The following is a 17,385-nucleotide window of genomic DNA, read 5'->3' on the forward strand; positions in this document are numbered from 1 at the left end:
TCCTCAGCAGCAGGAGGCAGACGGAAGCTTCCTTCCAGCCGCTACCTCTGTGGCAGTACTACTGCCTGCCTGATACAAGCGGTCCCGGACATACTGGGGTGTCTCCCGGTGACCCCGAGTCAGGGCTGTAAACTCAGAGAATCCAAATCAAACCCAGAGAGTTTCCAGGTTTGCAACCCCCCTCCTCCCCCCTAGAGCCCTTTTTCTGCCGCAGAGGCTGGTCCTAGGCTCAGTCACGGGTGGAGCAAACCGTGAGGACATGCAGGCCAAGGTCTGCGCCAACGCATGCTCTGCTCCCAAGGGCCTAGGAGTAGAGTGTGTGCTGGCTCCGGCCCAGGCCCGTATGCATTCACACAGTCTAGGCTGCCACTGCCACTTCCACCGCCACAGTCAGAAATGAGCTTTGAAGAATGGGAAGATTACTTATGGACACTGAAGGGAGGAGGCTTTGCTGCTGGCGAGGCTGGTGGTTGGTAGAATGCCAGCATTGAAATTGCTGGTTTAAAGGTCCTGCTGGCCATCGGCCTCCCTTGATCTCAACTAGACAGCCCAGCTAAATACTGGCTGACTGGGAACCCTAATTGGGGTTAGGGGTGCTGTGGAAGCAGCATTCACAGCCACGGGAGGGGAAGAAACCATGGTCACCACACAATAGTGACACCTGATGGTCACGTTTAGGTCTCATGATAGCATAGGATAGGAGCTCTTGTGCCTGCTGCTGCAATGAGTAGACTAAAATAAGTTTTGGGGGGGCGAGGGATATAAAAAATAGAGGGAAAATCCCTAGCTAGTTATGAATGAAGGCTCATAGCCTCATCTAGTGAAGCATCTAGCCTCACAGTTGAGGCCTATCCATTGAGTACTGGATCCCTGGCCAGAATGGCTGGTTAGAGCTAATAAAAACTATAGTTCTTAATGACTCACCAACAGAGAGTATATTTCCAACTTCCTTAAAGAGGACAATTATCCATCCGGTATTAAAGAATCTCCTTTGGATGTTTCTGATTTGGCAAATTATTGCCTCGTTTCAAACCTCCCATTTTAGAGAAATTAATCCAGAAGACAATCTTCTTCATGTGGCTACAAGATTTTCCAGAAGACAATGATGTTCTCAACCCATTCAAGTGCGGGTTTTGCTGAGGCCGTAACAAAGAGACATTCTTAGTCTCTGTACTGGATTCTCTACAATGACACCAGGATGGGGGAGGAGAACAATCATTATGATATTTCTGGATCTCTCTTCAGCTTTTGACATGCTGTATCTTGCAATCATGTGTAACCACCTTAAAATCTTAGGTTTTTTTGTTGCTGTTCTTAGGTGGTTTGAATCATTCCTAACTGGTAGATTCCAGCAGATGAGACTTGATGACAAGGGTCTACCTGGAAACCCCTCTGCTTGGGTGTATCTCAGTACTGCACTGCATGTACTCTGCAGTGCTCTTTAACATTTATCCCCAGCCATTAGGGAAATTGCTTTCCCTAGCTGGAGTGAGGTATATGACATCGGTTCCAAATAGTTCTTGCAAAAAGTCCCTTTTCACGTGCGATAGCTAGATTGGGACGGAGTTGGGATGGAGTCGGCCCCGGAAGAGGAAGAGTCAGGACGTTGTTGGGGCGGCCGCGGTGGAAACTTCGCTGGCGGTGAAAAGATAAGGGCCCTTTTTACTGTCACTAGCGTGCTCAATAGCACCACCTTTTACAATGGCGCTATTGGGTGCGAAAGCCGGCAGCGATCCCACCGCGGAGATGCGATCGCTGCTGGCTTTCTCAGGCCCGCCCCCCTGCTTCGTGCCCCCCCGTTACCGCTGGATTCTCTAAGGTCTGCGACCTTAGAAAATCCAGGCCCAAGTTAGTTGGATAGCTGACTCTGTTCTTCCCCGACTTTTCCAGAGGACTTTTTAGCAGGATAAAAAGATACCAGATAAGTGCCAGCCATTGAGCAAGGTTGGATATTCAAACAGGGCCATTTGTCTAGCTAGGTCAGAACTTAACTGGACAAGTGGTGCTGACTATGGACCTTTATATGTCTATAAAGTCTGTAAAAATAATTTCATGTTTGTAAAACTGCCATCCTGGTGTCCTCTGGTTCTATACTTTTCCAATGCTGTATACATGCTAAAGAAATAGTTCCCACTGAGTTTTAGAAGAACAGTTGTTTGTGAAGAGTGCCAAATATTGATTTCTAACGACTACACTGTGAGAAAATGCAATGTAAAGGAAAGGATGGATGGTGGAGCTAAGTCGAGCTTTTTTTTGTTTTGTTTTGTTTTTTGTAGTTTGTAAGTATTCACAATATGAAAAAATGTATGTCCATAAAAAAAAGTTAGATTGCAGTAAACACATTTTTCATAAGTTGGCAACCCTGCAGCTTGTTCAAAGTTCCCAGGAAACTGGCCTAATAAGGGAGATGTCAGTGGGAGGAGCAGAGAATACCAGATGAGTCAGAAATGGCTTCTGACAGCTCAGCTCTGTGCTCCCACTCTTAGCATTCCCAACTCCTGTGCAATCTCTACAAATGCTCTCTTGCTTCAGAGAGTGGAGAGACCTCAGTACCAAGTTGAACTATTTTTATCAGTTCAACCCACATAAGAAACAGCTGCAGCCTCAGCTGAAAATTTCTACTGGCTAAGAAGTAGCACAGGATATAATGCCAGTGTTATATTGTAGAAACACTACATGTTCCTTATGATGTTGTCCATCTGTCTCCTTTCTAATGTGTGCATGAGTGGATATTTTCTATGCATAAAATACCTGGCAACAGAAAGTTAGGCACATATATTGTCCACATGTCCAGGTGAAAAAGTACACAGACAGAGACCAGCAGGAGGAGCAGGCAGTGGGATCGACAAAGCTGGCCAGATTCCCTAAGCCCCACCAGCTGAAGAAAAGCCAGAATTGCCAGCAGATGAAAGAATCCCCAGACCCCACCAACCAGAGAAAAAGAAGTGCCATGGTGTGGAGCAATACAGCTGGCACACATCTCCAGGCTCTGGCAGCCAAATATAACCCCTGGCTAGGGTTTACGAGAAAGGAGTTATTGGTAAAAAGTACAACTTTCTAGTTAGTGGGAGGTTCTGATAGGTGTGCTCAGAGTGTTCCTTCCTCTACAGGGGGACAGGTTTGGGGGAAGGATACTTAAGCACTGAGGCATGTTGGAGTTTGTAGTTAATTGGAGCTATGTGTAAAAGTGGTGGGCTGAGACTGTCATGAGTCAGAAGTGAGCAGGCTGAGGCTTGCATCCTTGATGGGTGATCAAAAGGGTTTTGAGTTGACAAGATCTGAGAGTTCGAAGAGTGGAAAAAGCCCAGGAAGGTTTTCAAAGAGATAGAGGATCCCTCCATCAACTGGGATGGATTTTTATCTTCCTTAGGAAGCCCTGAGCCTCAGACAGAGATTCTGTAGTGTCACGGTAGGGCTCCTGTCAGGAGTTGAGAACACCACTAACAGGGGTGTCTCTGGGTGGAGAGAGGCAGGGTTGCAGACGAGTCCAGATGCTGGCTGGTGCAGGCAGGAATGAATGAACCCTATGGGCAAGTGGGAAGGTGGAATAGGCAAATGGAGTTTCACACTGACTGGGGATACCTAATATCAGATGCATGAAGGTAAGGGTGAACTTAAGTACTGATACTGCATGGAGGTATGTATGAATGTGAATGCAGGTAAAGGTGTACAGGAAACTGGAACTGGGTGCTGGTAAGGATGAATTCAGGAAGCGTGCAGGTAAGAGTGATAATGGCTGGATGTATAAGTGACCGAGAAGAGAAAACAAGACTGACAGAGAACGGTACAGACAAACCAGGACAGCACTGACAATGAACATAAAACACATAGGCCCGAAGGCAGCAGGGCAAAGGGCCCGTAGGCCACACACACACCCTGAAGGCAGAGGGCCCGTAGGCCACACACACACCCTGTAAGCAGAGGGCCCGTAGGCCACACACACACACACAGAAGGCAGAGGGCCCGTAGGCCACACACACACACACACAGAAGGCAGAGGACCCGTAGGCCACACACACACACACACAGAAGGCAGAGGGCCCGTAGGCCACACACACACACACACACAGAAGGCAGAGGGCCCGTAGGCCACACACACACACACAGAAGGCAGAGGGCCCGTAGGCCACACACACACACACACAGAAGGCAGAGGACCCGTAGGCCACACACACACACACACACACAGAAGGCAGAGGGCCCGTAGGCCACACACACACCCTGTAAGCAGAGGGCCCGTAGGCCACACACACACACAGAAGGCAGAGGGCCCGTAGGCCACACACACACACACAGAAGGCAGAGGGCCCGTAGGCCACACACACACACACACAGAAGGCAGAGGACCCGTAGGCCACACACACACACACACACAGAAGGCAGAGGACCCGTAGGCCACACACACACACACACAGAAGGCAGAGGGCCCGTAGGCCACACACACACACACACACAGAAGGCAGAGGGCCCGTAGGCCACACACACACACACACAGAAGGCAGAGGGCCCGTAGGCCACACACACACACACACAGAAGGCAGAGGGCCCGTAGGCCACACACACACCCTGTAAGCAGAGGGCCCGTAGGCCACACACACACCCTGTAAGCAGAGGGCCCGTAGGCCACACACACACACAGAAGGCAGAGGGCCCGTAGGCCACACACACACACACACAGAAGGCAGAGGGCCCGTAGGCCACACACACACACAGAAGGCAGAGGGCCCGTAGGCCACACACACACAGAAGGCAGAGGGCCCGTAGGCCACACAGACACACAGAAGGCAGAGGGCCCGTAGGCCACACAGACACACAGAAGGCAGAGGGCCCATAGGCCACACACACACACAGAAGGCAGAGGGCCCGTAGGCCACACACACATACAGAAGGCAGAGGGCCCGTAGGCCACACACACACACAGAGCAAGGCGAGTCAGGTCAGAAGGCCCGTAGGCCAAACACAGCAAGCAAGGCAATACAGAACAGGTCAGAAGGCCCGTAGGCCAAACACAGCAAGCAAGGCAATACAGAACAGGACAGAAGGCCCGAAGGCCAAACACCGCAAGCAAGGCAACACAGAAGCAGACAGAAGGCCCAAGGCCAAGCACGGGAGGCTAGAGCAGGGAGCCCAAGTGAGCTCGATGCTGAAGCGCCGATGGTACTGCTAGACAGGGTTATAAAGACAAGAGTGGTGTATAGAGTAGACAGGAAGGAAGGAGTGGACCAGCCAGAAGGACATGCTCGAGGAGGACCTCTAGTGGTGAGGCGGCTACAAAGCAGGCATAGCCGTAACATGTAGGAGGAGAGGAGTTACCAGTATTGCATTTGGGGTCTGACAGGAGTAAGGGACCTTGCATGGGGTTGGACTGGTAAAGCCCCTGAAAAGGAGTCAGCTTTGAAATGAAGGGAAGGTGAGTAACCTCTGTGAAATTATTAGTGATTGAAAGTGTAAGGAACCCTTGGCTTCCTTACCAAAGGACTCTACTAACTAGCTGGGGAAGTTCAGAGAAATTTAGCAAACAGTGGGTTGAATTTTGTTCCCCCATGTGGGAGACTGAGATGGTGTACCCTTAGCCCATTTGACCACCAGGCACCATCTTAGGGTGTGGGAATTTTAGTTAGATTTCCTGAAGGCAGGAGGGCTCTGTCTTCTGCCTGTTGATTTTGCTAACGTAATGAAGAAGAGTGTTAGTTTGTTTTTGCTTTTTCAAGCCAGCCGGCCAGACTGACCTATTTATTTCCATCTGTGTATACTCTGTTTGATTCAGTGAGACCCTTGGTACCCCTTCACAGTGGATTGGGGCACACCTGTGTAAAGTTAGATCAGGAGGTAGGGAAGATTCTGGCAGGGTTCTATCACTCCTCCAGGGGATAGACCTGTCTGTGACCCAATGCAGAGGGGTTGTTTTTCCTTCAGTAACTATTTCCTCATTTTGGATTCAAGGAAGTTTTTTTCCCACCCTTCCTGTCTCTTGTTTCCCCCCCCCCCCCCCCCCACTTTTTTTGAGTCAAAGTTGTATTTATTTTATTTATATATTTTTGTTTATTTTATTTTATTTTGTTTATTTTATTTATTTATTTTTGTTCCACCTGGAGGTGAGTGCCCTTGGTACCAGAGAATCAGTTTCCAATCTATTGAGAGAAGAGTTGTCTTACACCGGGAAGGGCCCGAGGAGGTTTCATCAGAGGAGAGTGTCTACGGGTACTGTCACAAGCCAGTCTGGGAAATGCAAGAAGACTTCAAAAAAGGTACAAGATTTGGGACATACGTTCTGATAAATAATTGGAACTATTTTATCCTTTCTACAGTGGGAAGCAGAGGAGTGATAACTTTGGGAGTTGAAAGGAGGATTAAGCTTTCTTCAGTCTGAGTAACTGGAAAGAGAAGGATATAAATTGTTAAGGAATTGACTTCCAAAAAATTCAAAGACTTTGCTAGAAGAGTGAGGCCACAAATTGATTAATCTTTCTGCTGTCTCATTATTCACCAACATTATTTAAAACCGAATCTAAGTGTTTGTAAAGAATCCTCAGTCATTTGATCAACTATCTGCAAAGAATTTGGAAAACCACATCTCTTCTCAATGTGATTCTTGATATTGCTTACTGGGGAGATTATCGGTGCTGTTTACAAGAATTGGAACAGGGCTGTGAACTTGGGCAATTCAAAAAGGCCTTGAAGCCATGCTTCTCCCACCCCCACAGGGAGCCCTGGGCCTCAAAAGGGAAAAGCTATCCATGGAGAACTGGTTGCAGATGGGGGTCCAACTTTCTTTCTATGTGCCCCTGGGTCCAGTCAATGGGAGCCATCCTGCCCAGGGGTTGCAAAAGCGAAAAGCTGTTTCTTGAACTTAAATTCTGGACTTGGACTACTGAAGTTTGTTTTTTTTCCCCCATCTTTGTTCTGCTCTAACTGCTTTTGGACTGCCTAAATAAGTGCTGTCTTTGTTTTAGAACAGCATGGGAAGTCATTTTCAAAGGAGTTATGTGCGTAAATGTAATGTACTATCTGCAATTTTCAAAAGCCCATTTACATACTTAAAATACACTTACATGTATAAAGCCTATTGACAATTCAATAGCATATATTGTAGCAATTTTCAAAAGCCCAATTACACGCGTAATGTTCATGTACACGTGTAAAACCCAGTTTTATGCATGTAAATCCTTTTGAAAAGTGCCTCTCGAGCATGGACCGTGTTTTGTGAATAGATTTTGGGGTTGTTCTATGGGTTATTTTAAGGATTTCGTTCAATCGCTTTCATGAACTGAAAATCCTGGTATTTTCTTTACAGTAGTGAGGAATACCAGCTGGATCCAGGTCACAAGAGAATGAGACAGTTCCAGTTTTGTTCTATTGCATGTATGGGCTTGTAGTCTGGTTTTTATTAAGGAAATCAGATGGGGGCATAACCAGGACTATCTCAGCCAGTTCCTTGTAATCTGAAGCCATGAGGCAAGCATATTATGGTTCTGCTTTAACTTTTTCCTCCTCCTTCATACTGAGCAGAATTAGTTTTTTGCTCTGGCATGTTATTTTGGAAACAAACTGCCTTAATGCATATGGCCAGATTGTATAAGCAGTTACCCTGTAACCCCCTACACATACATCAAGCACTGAATGTTGCTGCTGTTTTGTCATCCTGCTTGTTGAACCTTCCATGTGTCCTCTACCTTTCTGGACCTATGTCTTCAAATCCAACAAAAGTTATATTATCGGAAAGAATGATTATACTAGCTAGGTCCTGTAGTTACCCCCTCCCTCAGAAGCACCAAGGCAATATTTTTTACTCTGGAATCGTGGGATAAAGTGAGACTGGGCCAATCAATAAATGTGAAAAGTTGCATATGTGCTTGTATGTAACTTTTCTTTAAATTTTCTTTTATTAAACTGTTCAGAGCTTGGCCAGGATGAGGAAACAGACTGCAAAATGCTAAGAAAGATTAGTCTGGCTAGTATAATGGGCAACACAATAATAATGGGAGACTTAAATTTCCCAAGTATTGATTGGGTAAATGTCACATCAGGACATGCAAAGGTGGTAAAGTTTCTAGATGCCGAGGTCTTGAACATGTAGATGTGAATCAGTTATTTACACTTTCGAATAATAGAAGGACTAGGGGGCATTCCATGAAGTTAGCAAGTAGCACATTTAAGACTAATTGGAGAAAATTCTTTTTCACTCAGCGCACAATAAAGCTCTGGAATTTGTTGCCAGAGGATGTGGTTAGTGCAGTTAGTGTAGCTGGGTTCAAAAAAGGTTTGGATAAGTTCTTGGAGAAGAAGTCCATTAACTGCTATTAATCAAGTTTACTTAGGGAATAGCCACTGCTATTAATTGCATCAGTAGCATGGGATCTTCTTAGTGTTTGGGTAATTGCCAGGTTCTTGTGGCCTGGTTTTGGCCTCTGTTGGAAACAGGATGCTGGGCTTGATGGACCCTTGGTCTGACCCAGCATGGCAATTTCTTATGTTCTTATGCTTCATGCAGCAGTTGGTTATGGAACAGATGAGAGAGGGAACTATACTAGATTTAGTTCTCAGTGGAACACAGGATGTGGTGCAAGAAATAAAGGTGATGGATTTGTTTGGTAACAATGATCATAATGTAATAAAATTTGCCATCATCATTATTGGACAAATACTAAGGAAAACTACTGCAGTAGTAATTACGTATAAAAAGGGAGATTATGATAAAATGATGAAATTTGTTAGAAAAAAACGGAAAGGCGCAATCCATAAGGTTACGCATGAAGCGTAAATGCTGTTTAAAATTACCATCCTTGAAGCACAGAAAAAATGTATTCCATGCATTAAAAAAGACTGAAAGAAACTAAACAACTGCCCACATGGTTTAATAGTGAGTTGAATGAGGCAATTAAAGCTGAAAGGGCATCCTTCAAAAAATGGAAAGCAGACCCAAATGAGGAAAATAGGGAAGAGCATAACTACTTGCAAGTTAATTGTAAAAAAGTAATTAAGCAGGCTAAGAGAGAATTTGAAAGGAAGCTTGCCATAGAGATGAAAAACAAATAGCAACTTTTCCTAGCACATTTGAAACAGAAAGCCTGTAAGGGAGTCAAATGGGCTGCTAGAATACTGAGGGTAGAAAGGGTGGCCAGAGAGGACAAGGACATTGCAGAAAAACTAAATAAATGTTTTGCCTCTGACTTTACTGAGGAGGATATTGGGGTCATACCCACACCAGAAACATTTTTTGATGGTAATGACTGAGCGATTAGATGGAATCACTGTGAAATGGACAGACTGAGAACAACAAATCATCAGGACTGGATGGTATTTACCCCAGACTTCCGAAGGAGCTCAAAAATGAAACTGCAGACCTGTTTCAGGTGATTTGCAATCTTTTCTCATTTAAAATAGCCACGGTACCGGAAGACTTGCCAGTGTGATGCCAGTTTTTAAAAAGGGCTCCAGAGGTGATCCGGGAAACTGTAAACCGGTGAGCCTGACATCTGTGCCAGGCAAAATGGTCAAAGCTATTCATACAAACAAAATTAGCGATTACATAAATAGACATGATTTAATGGGGGAGAGTCAACATGGGTTTTGCAAAGGAAAGTCTTGCCTTATCAATTTACTAGATTTTTTTGAATGTATAAATAAACATGCAGACAAAGGTGAGCCACTTGATATAGTGGATTTGGATTAGACAAAGTTCTTCATGAGAGACTCCTCAGGAAACTGGGAGGTCATGATGATCCGAGCAGGGCTGAATGTCCATTGCCAGTGTCCATAGGAACCGGAGGGTGGAGGGCGTCCCCTTCCTATCCCCTTCTCCTGAGGGCAACAAAAATTATAAAGGGAATGGAAAAGCTCCCTTATGGAAAAGACTAAACAGATTAGGGTTCTTTGGCTTGGAATAGAGACGACTAAGAGGGGATATGATTGAGATTTATAAAATCATAAGTGGGGTGGATTGCGGGAATAGGAAATAGTTGTTTACCCTTTCAATCAACACTAGGACTAGGGGACCCTCCATGAAACTAGCAACCTGCACATTTAAAACAAATGATAGGAAGTATTTTTTTCACTCGGCACACAACCGAGCAATGGAATTTGTTGCCGGAGGATGTGGTCAAAACAACTAACTTACGGGCCGATACAGTACAGTGCTCTGGTGGAGCGCACTGTTAGCCTGCATTTGGACGTGTGTTTTCGACGCACTAGCTTTACCCCTTATTCAGTAAGGGATAATAGCGCATTGAAAACGTGCGTCCACCCTCCCCCCCCCCCCCCCCCCCGAAACTAATAGCGCCCGCAACATGCAAATGCATGTTGATGGCCCTATTAGTTATTCCCGCGCAATCCAGAAAGCAAAATGTGCAGCCAAGCTGCACATTTTACTTTCAAAAATTAACGCCTGTCCAAAGCCTTTCCCTGGTGTCCAGCCGGCACCAGGGAAAGTGTACAGAAAAGCAGAAAAAAACTGCTTTTCTGAGCACCCTCCGACTTAATATCATGGCGATATTAAGTCAGCGGCCCCAAAATTAAAAAAAAAAAAAAATGTTTAAATTGGCCTGCTGGTCGGAAGACGGACGTTCAATTATGCCGGCGTCCGTTTTCTGAACACGTGGCTGTCAGTGGGTTTGAGAACCGACGCCAGCAAAATTGAGCGTCGGCTGTCAAACCCGCTGACAGCCGCCGCTCTTTTTACCACGGGCCCTCATTAGCATATTCTTTCCCCCTGAATCATGCGCACAGGAGAGTGGCCTGTGCGCGTGCCGGAAGAGCGGGCACTCGCCCGCTCTCCTGCAACTTTTACTGTATCGGCCCCATAGTGGGGTTCAAAAGAGGACTAAGTTCCTGAAGGAAAAGTCCATAAACAGTTCTTAATCAGGTAGACTTGGGAAAGCCAGCGCTTATCCCTGGGCCTAAGATACAAGAAATAGATCAGCTATTGGGGATCTGCCAGGTACTTGTGACCTGGACTGGCCACTGTCGGAGACAGAATGCTGGGCTCGATGGACCTTGGTCTGACCCAGTGTGACATTTCTTATGTTCTTATGGCACAGGCAGAGAGACAGTGCTTTGGCAGGGAAGAAGTGCTGATACACCAGGAGCTGCTGGTTGCACAGAAATAGAATTAAATCACCACCCTCAGGATCAGCAGTCTCCCATCCCCCGCTCTCCCCCTTCCCCCCACCTTCATTCATAGAGTATCAGGGCTTCCTTCCCTCTTCCTCTCTCTCTCTGCCCTCCTCACCGCTCTGCATTGTTTCCATTCGGCCTCAAAACCACACACGTCAAAGCTGACTGCTCTAGAAGTTTTCCCTGCAGGCCCTCACAAGTACATGAGAGTAAAAGGGAGAAGAAATCCAGTAGTTTAATTGACAGATTTCACCCCCACCCCCCCACCCACCCCTTTGAGATGACAGAGCCCCTCTACCCTACTTCCCCTACCCTGAGGTAACAAAGAGATCTCTTGGGTTGACGGCTGGTGCGGACAGCGACAGTGTATCTGCAAAACAAAAGGAAGTACCTGTTTAAAATTTAACTAGAATACTGAAGCGTAAAAAGCAGGACAGGAACTTTAAAGCTGTTTCTCTTGTGGCCTGCCCTGGTGGGAGACTTCTGTAGCAGTCAGTTTTCCAGTTGAAGAGATGTGTTGATTGATAGAAAACCGCAGACTTTATTTTTGCAGCACTGCTGATTGAATCGATATCAGAGTGAGGAAGGAGGAAGCGTGCAAAAGGGAGAGGGGGGACGCACCCATGCCAGCCGCCAACATGACCGAAACCCTTCAGCTTCCGGCGCTGCAGGTTCCTGAGCCGGTGGAGTACGGGGGAGTGTGGTCCAGCAACTCCACGCCGTCGCTGCGCAGGAGACGCTTTAAGATGAGACGGACGAAGAAGATCCAGGGCGAGAAGGAGCAAAGCTTGGAGGCCCATCGGTGCCAGGGCGCCTCTCCCCTCCCATCCGCCAAGGAGTTCCTGCAGCTGCCCTCCATCGAGATCACCCCGTCCAGCGACGAGGAGATGCTGTGGTCGGGCTGCTCCACTCCCAGCACCTCCCCGCGCCGCAAGCGCTTCCTCCTGAAGAAGTGGATCCGTGTCCGCGAGAAGAAAGAATTAAGTGAGAGCAGGTAAGTCCCTCTTCTGCCGGCTTACAGGTACCTTCCTCCCCCTCCTCATTCTATTATTTATCTCTGCTGGGTTCGTCTTCTGCTCCATTGTCTCAGAGCCACTCTCTCTAAATTGTCTCCTTCCTGTCCTTCTTCCCTCTCTCTTTACTTTCCATTACTCCACTCTCCTTGTCCTTCTCCATCCCCGGCCCTGCCCACCCTCATCCCATTACTCGCTACCCTTCTCTTCTTCATGTTACAATCCCTTAACTTCCCACCCATCCACTCCTCTCGTCATTCTCTCTGCCTTCTTCCTCCCTTGAGCTCAGTTTCCTCATTTCCCCTTTTCCCTTCATATCCCTCTTTTAGCCACCCCTCCTTTCTGTCTCCCTTCATACCATTTCTTGGTCTCCTGTCCTCTCCGTTTCTTCTCTCCTTCCTCCTCCATTTCTCCATTCTCTCAGCTATTCCCCGCACTTATCTCGGTCTTCTTTTCCTCTCTAACCCAAGTCGTCTTTTTCCAGTCGTGCAACTCTTTCCCCATGCTCCCCCTTTCCTCATCCTTCCTTCTTGCTTATTCTGTCTGTTGCTTGCTCCCCTCTCGTATCACTCATTTACCATTCATGCTGTACGAGGAACCAATTTATATACAATTTAATATATATATATATATATATATATCTTTGGGTAATTGGCCAAATATGCGTACAAATCACCTCATATAAAATTACATCTCCTCTCCAGAGGGCATTATTTGCTGAAAATGTGTGCATGTAATTTACAGCCCTGCCCTAACTTTGCCCCAGGAATGCCTCCCTGCAGTTTGCATAACAGGGATTATGCACTTACTTTTATGCAACAGAGCCCCAAGCTATTTTAGTATAGCCATTTACAAGCATAAAGCCAGGCTGTAAGTGTGTAAATATCTTTGAAAATCAGGCCCACAAAATACATTAAATATTGAAATGTGCACTTTATAGTTATATATATATACACACTTCATCATAGATTGAAATAGATTATATAGTGAGATACACAAGCCAAGAAATTCAGGAATTGTACAGTGAAATACATGCACATTGGCCCTGATTTATAGTAGATATTTTCCTATTTGGTTTTTATAAATCAGGCCAAAAATGAAGAATCTTGCACTGCATCATAAACAGAGTTTAATACACAGAGTTGAAATTGTTATTATTGAATGAGGAATAAGATATATAAAATACTAAGAAGAATACACTGGGGGTCTCCATGAAGTCTGTAAACAGTCTGGCTTTCAGGCTATTCACAATTAATATTCATCACAAATATTTGTATATGAAGTAATGTGTGCCACTTGGTTACCCTGAAAATCAGATCTGTTTGCAACCCTTGAAAAATAGAGTTGAGTATCCTGAAAAATGTATGTGGCTTACTGAAACTCCCAAGTATAAGTAGGATGCCCATTCAGCAACCCAGAGATGACTACGAAATGTAAAGTTCTGAAAAACCTCCAAAGGTTTTGATGCTGGACTTAACTTCATAAAGGATGCTAGCTTTCTCGTTAAAATTCCACCAGCGAGTGCCTGGACTTGGTATTTTGTCATTGAGTTTAATGGGAGAGAATATTGGAAGTTCTGTTAGCAATGTTTTGGCCAGCATCAGATGTGTGAGGATACCGTCTCCAGTCTTTGAGACCTGCCGAAGTAGAGCAGGAGAATGTAACATTAGCTGATGCTTGGAGGGCTGGCTCTCGTAGAGAGGTAAACTTCTCCAATACTGAGAAACGATTTTGTGACGGCAACAAAGTGGATTAGAAGCCAAAAATCTCCAATCAGAAACCTTTATTTTAATTGCGATCGGAGCGGAGGCTGTATTTGCCGCGGTAGCGCTGAATTAATACCATCTGATATAATCGGTTTGAATGAGACTGATTCTACATATACTTTATGTTGACTGCACACAGGGGGGCGAAACTCGGCCAGAGTCGGGCTTGTCAAAAAGAAATACGTCTCCATAGAATAAAGGTTTATGATCGGACATTGTTGGCTTCTAATCCACTTTGTTGCCCTCACGGCTTTTTTAGATAGCCTTCCTTGTTGCTTTGTTGGTCCAAACAATTTTGTGACTACAGCTCAGAGGCTTTGGCTAACTTAGCAGATTTTAATCAATGGACTGGCTCGCTTGAATCCAGCCTTATGAGTCTGCCTGTTCAGAACTGCTTATCGGCAGGAATTAAAGATAATTTAACTCTGCGCCATATGCGGGAAGACCCAGAAAAATAAGCTTCGGGCAAAGAATCTACGTTTATTAAACTTTCCCAAAGCACATTTCATATCTGGGCAAGAATGATTTAAAAAAATATCTAACAGATGTTTTACAGTTTACTTCGTCTAGAGATTTTCCACTTTCTAATTGTTATTATGTGCCAGAAGCGAGGAGCGTCGTCAGTGCGGAGGAGGAGGGAGCTATTGATGTTTAAGGCTCCCTCTTCTTCCGATTCCTCCTTCTTTCTCCAGTCTTCGATGGATAACATTAAAGAGAGAGCAACTCTGCTTGTTTCCTTTCATTTATGAATCCAATTGGGATTTATTTTTCTGTCAATATTTAAAATTTAAGGGTAATCTGTTCTGTGTGGGCAAAAAAATCCAGGTCTTCCCGGATGTAGCCAGAGAGAGACAGATGGGGAGGAAAGTTTATTTCCTGCAGTTAAGATCCACAGTGCTCTCTGCAGGGGCTTCCTTTCCTCTGAAACACCCTTATAAATGTTGAGTTGAATGGCAGGGACATAAGTTTGTCTTCCTGGACCCCTCTCACCTTGAAACCTTTATTTCTGATAAGACTTCCCAGTTAGGTTAAGTAAGGGGTCAGTGGCCCCTATGGTACAGAGCTGCCATTTGTATCCTTGTTCCCAAATGGAATGTGGACTTGATATCCCTATTGTGTTCCTCTTATTTTCTTTATTGTGGTAATTTCCTGATTTTGTGTTAAAGAAAATTTAAAGTTTAATAAAGAGCAAATAAAAAAAAAAAATAATAATTCCACCAGCGGTTCTCAGCATTAGAACAGTATGGGCCACTGTTGCTTTAAAATTAAAAGTTCCCCTCTAGAACGTCTATGGTCGCCGGTGGAGTTTCCATAGCACTAAAGCCTCCTTATGTTCCATTACATCAGGCCCTTCTGAGAAATGTTTTTTTCGTGCCTTGGATAAGAGCACTTCTCAGACCACATAAACATGACCTTGTTCTAGGGGACTTTCATTCCATAGAAAGAAGCAAACTTGAACTGATAGGCCATGTTTGTGCTGCTTTTGAGTTTGATTTCAAATGATTCACATGGCTAAGGTGCAGCCAGCCATCAGATATATATTCACCAGAAGAGCCTGCACTGTCCTGTCACATTGGATAACTCAGGGACCAATTCCGTCTTGTAGCTGAAAACAATTCCAAGTCTTTATTTTAGTTATGCTTATATGAGCGCAATTAAATTAATACAATTGTTTAACATACATAATTATATTTCTTCATACTTAATATTCTAGTTATAAATGATTGCAATATATTAACATTATATCTTACATATGCATTTTAATATGGGGGTGACCATTTTCAAATGCAATGTACTTGGGTAAATACCAATTTACCCAGATAAAATTTGCCTCAGAACTGTCCACCCTTGATCAGGCTAAAAGCATACGCAGGCTTCGAAGGCATGCACACTTTTGCCTGGTATATGGAGAGGCATTTCCAAGGTAGATCTGGGGTGGGATTAGGAAATAGCGTGCATACATTGCATTTTTAAAAGCACACATGCTTTTTCCCGGCCAAATTTTAGCCTCCACAAAAATGCAGGTGCCATGTCCATGGCAATTTTCAAAGGGAAAATACTCATGGACTTCTCCTTTGAAAATCTGCACTTGAGCAGCCTGTACATCTTTAAAAACTACCTTGCTGGCAGTGCAAGGTTGTGATGCTGTAAGCAAGAAGTAAGCGCAGGGAATTCAGAATGAAATCCCTGCTTGTTGCCTGCTGGCTCCACTCTACCTGTCCCCCTCCCCTTTGTGGCACAGGTGAGAGTGCCTGCAATTTTCAATGGCTGATTTTATCCAGGTAACTGCTTATGTTACTGGGATAACACTGGAGATTTTCCTCCCCATTCAAATCTACCTATTCAGCAGTTTAGGTCTTCAATCTGCGCAAAGTGTCCTATTCAATATAGAGATGAATGCGGAAGGCAGTTTTCAAAGAGATTTATTTACCTGCAGTAAAACAGCTTGACTGAAAATGAGAAATTACTACTTGCCTGATAATTTCCTTTTCTTTAGGACAGATGAAGCCAGAACCAGTGGGTTATGTACCTCTACCAGCAGATGGAGATGGAGCAAAGCTGCAGTGACATCAGCCTGCCAGTATTCTCTGCAAAATCCAACTGTAGACAGTCTAACAAACTTGATTAATAACAAAGAACCATTCCAGTACTCAGCCAACAGGAAACACTGAGCTCAGACAAAGAATGTATTAACACTAGTCTAGGAACTGGATTAACACTTACCAGTAACCCCTGGAAACAGGTAATCATGCAGGAAGACCATAGATCAATCATTTGGCAACCAAGGGTGAGAAGCTGGATTCATCTGTCTGCCTAAAGAAAAGAAAATTATCAGGTAAGTAGTAATTTCTCATTTCTTAGCATCCAGGCAGAAGAATCCAGTACAAGTTGGATTCTTCCAACTTGTACTGTGGGCAGCCTCCCTCTCTATTCTCCCGAATAGAGAGGGAGGCTGCCCACAGTCCACTCAAAACTGCACATGCAAAGGTTGTGTCCTCCCGGGCCTGCACATCCAGACAATAATATCTGGAAAAGGTGTGTGTAAGGAGGACCATATTGCAGCTCAGCAAATGTCAATGAGAGACAACAATCTAACCTCTGCCCATGACACTGCCTGAGCCCTACTAGAATGAACTTTAACCTGACTAGGCAATGGCTGTTCAGCATCCACATTGCGGCCATGACTATCTCCTTAATCCAGTGAGCTATTGTAGCCTGTGAAGCCGGCTCATTCTGTTTACTTCCACTGTGAAGGACAAACAGGCGATCCATCTTCTTGAGAGTTCTAGAAACCTCCAGATACCTCACGATATGTCTCTTAACATCCAAGGGTTGCAACAGGCGATATTCCTCCGCATCTCTCTCCCTAGCCAGAGAAGGCAAGGAAATGGACTTGTTCAAGTGAAATTCTGAGACAACTTTTGGCAAAAAGGAAGGAACAAGTACGCAGCTGAATCGCCCCTGGAGTCACTCGAAGAAATGGCTCCCAGCAA

The 17,385-nt window shown here is 45.1% G+C and overlaps 1 protein-coding gene across 6 annotated transcripts in view; it reads left to right on the top strand.

Moving 5' to 3' along the window:
- GRAMD1B (GRAM domain containing 1B) overlaps positions 1–17,385 on the top strand; it is a 230,608-nt gene that overhangs the window by 25,175 nt on the left and 188,048 nt on the right. For 5 of the 6 annotated variants that reach the window (XR_003852254.1, XM_029573983.1, XM_029573984.1 and 2 more), the window contains exons 2-3: positions 6,096–6,248; positions 11,666–12,106. Coding sequence is in view for 5 of the 6 variants with exons in the window: in XM_029573983.1 (XP_029429843.1) it covers positions 11,736–12,106 (371 nt within the window). In the remaining variant the exon portion in view is untranslated. Of the gene's footprint in view, positions 1–6,095; positions 6,249–11,665; positions 12,107–16,388; positions 16,696–17,385 lie in introns of those variants that run through there. The other variant, XM_029573988.1, reaches the window with a different exon arrangement.

This window comes from Rhinatrema bivittatum, chromosome 12 (assembly GCF_901001135.1).
Source record: "Rhinatrema bivittatum chromosome 12, aRhiBiv1.1, whole genome shotgun sequence".
NCBI classification, from domain to species: Eukaryota; Metazoa; Chordata; class Amphibia; order Gymnophiona; family Rhinatrematidae; genus Rhinatrema; species Rhinatrema bivittatum.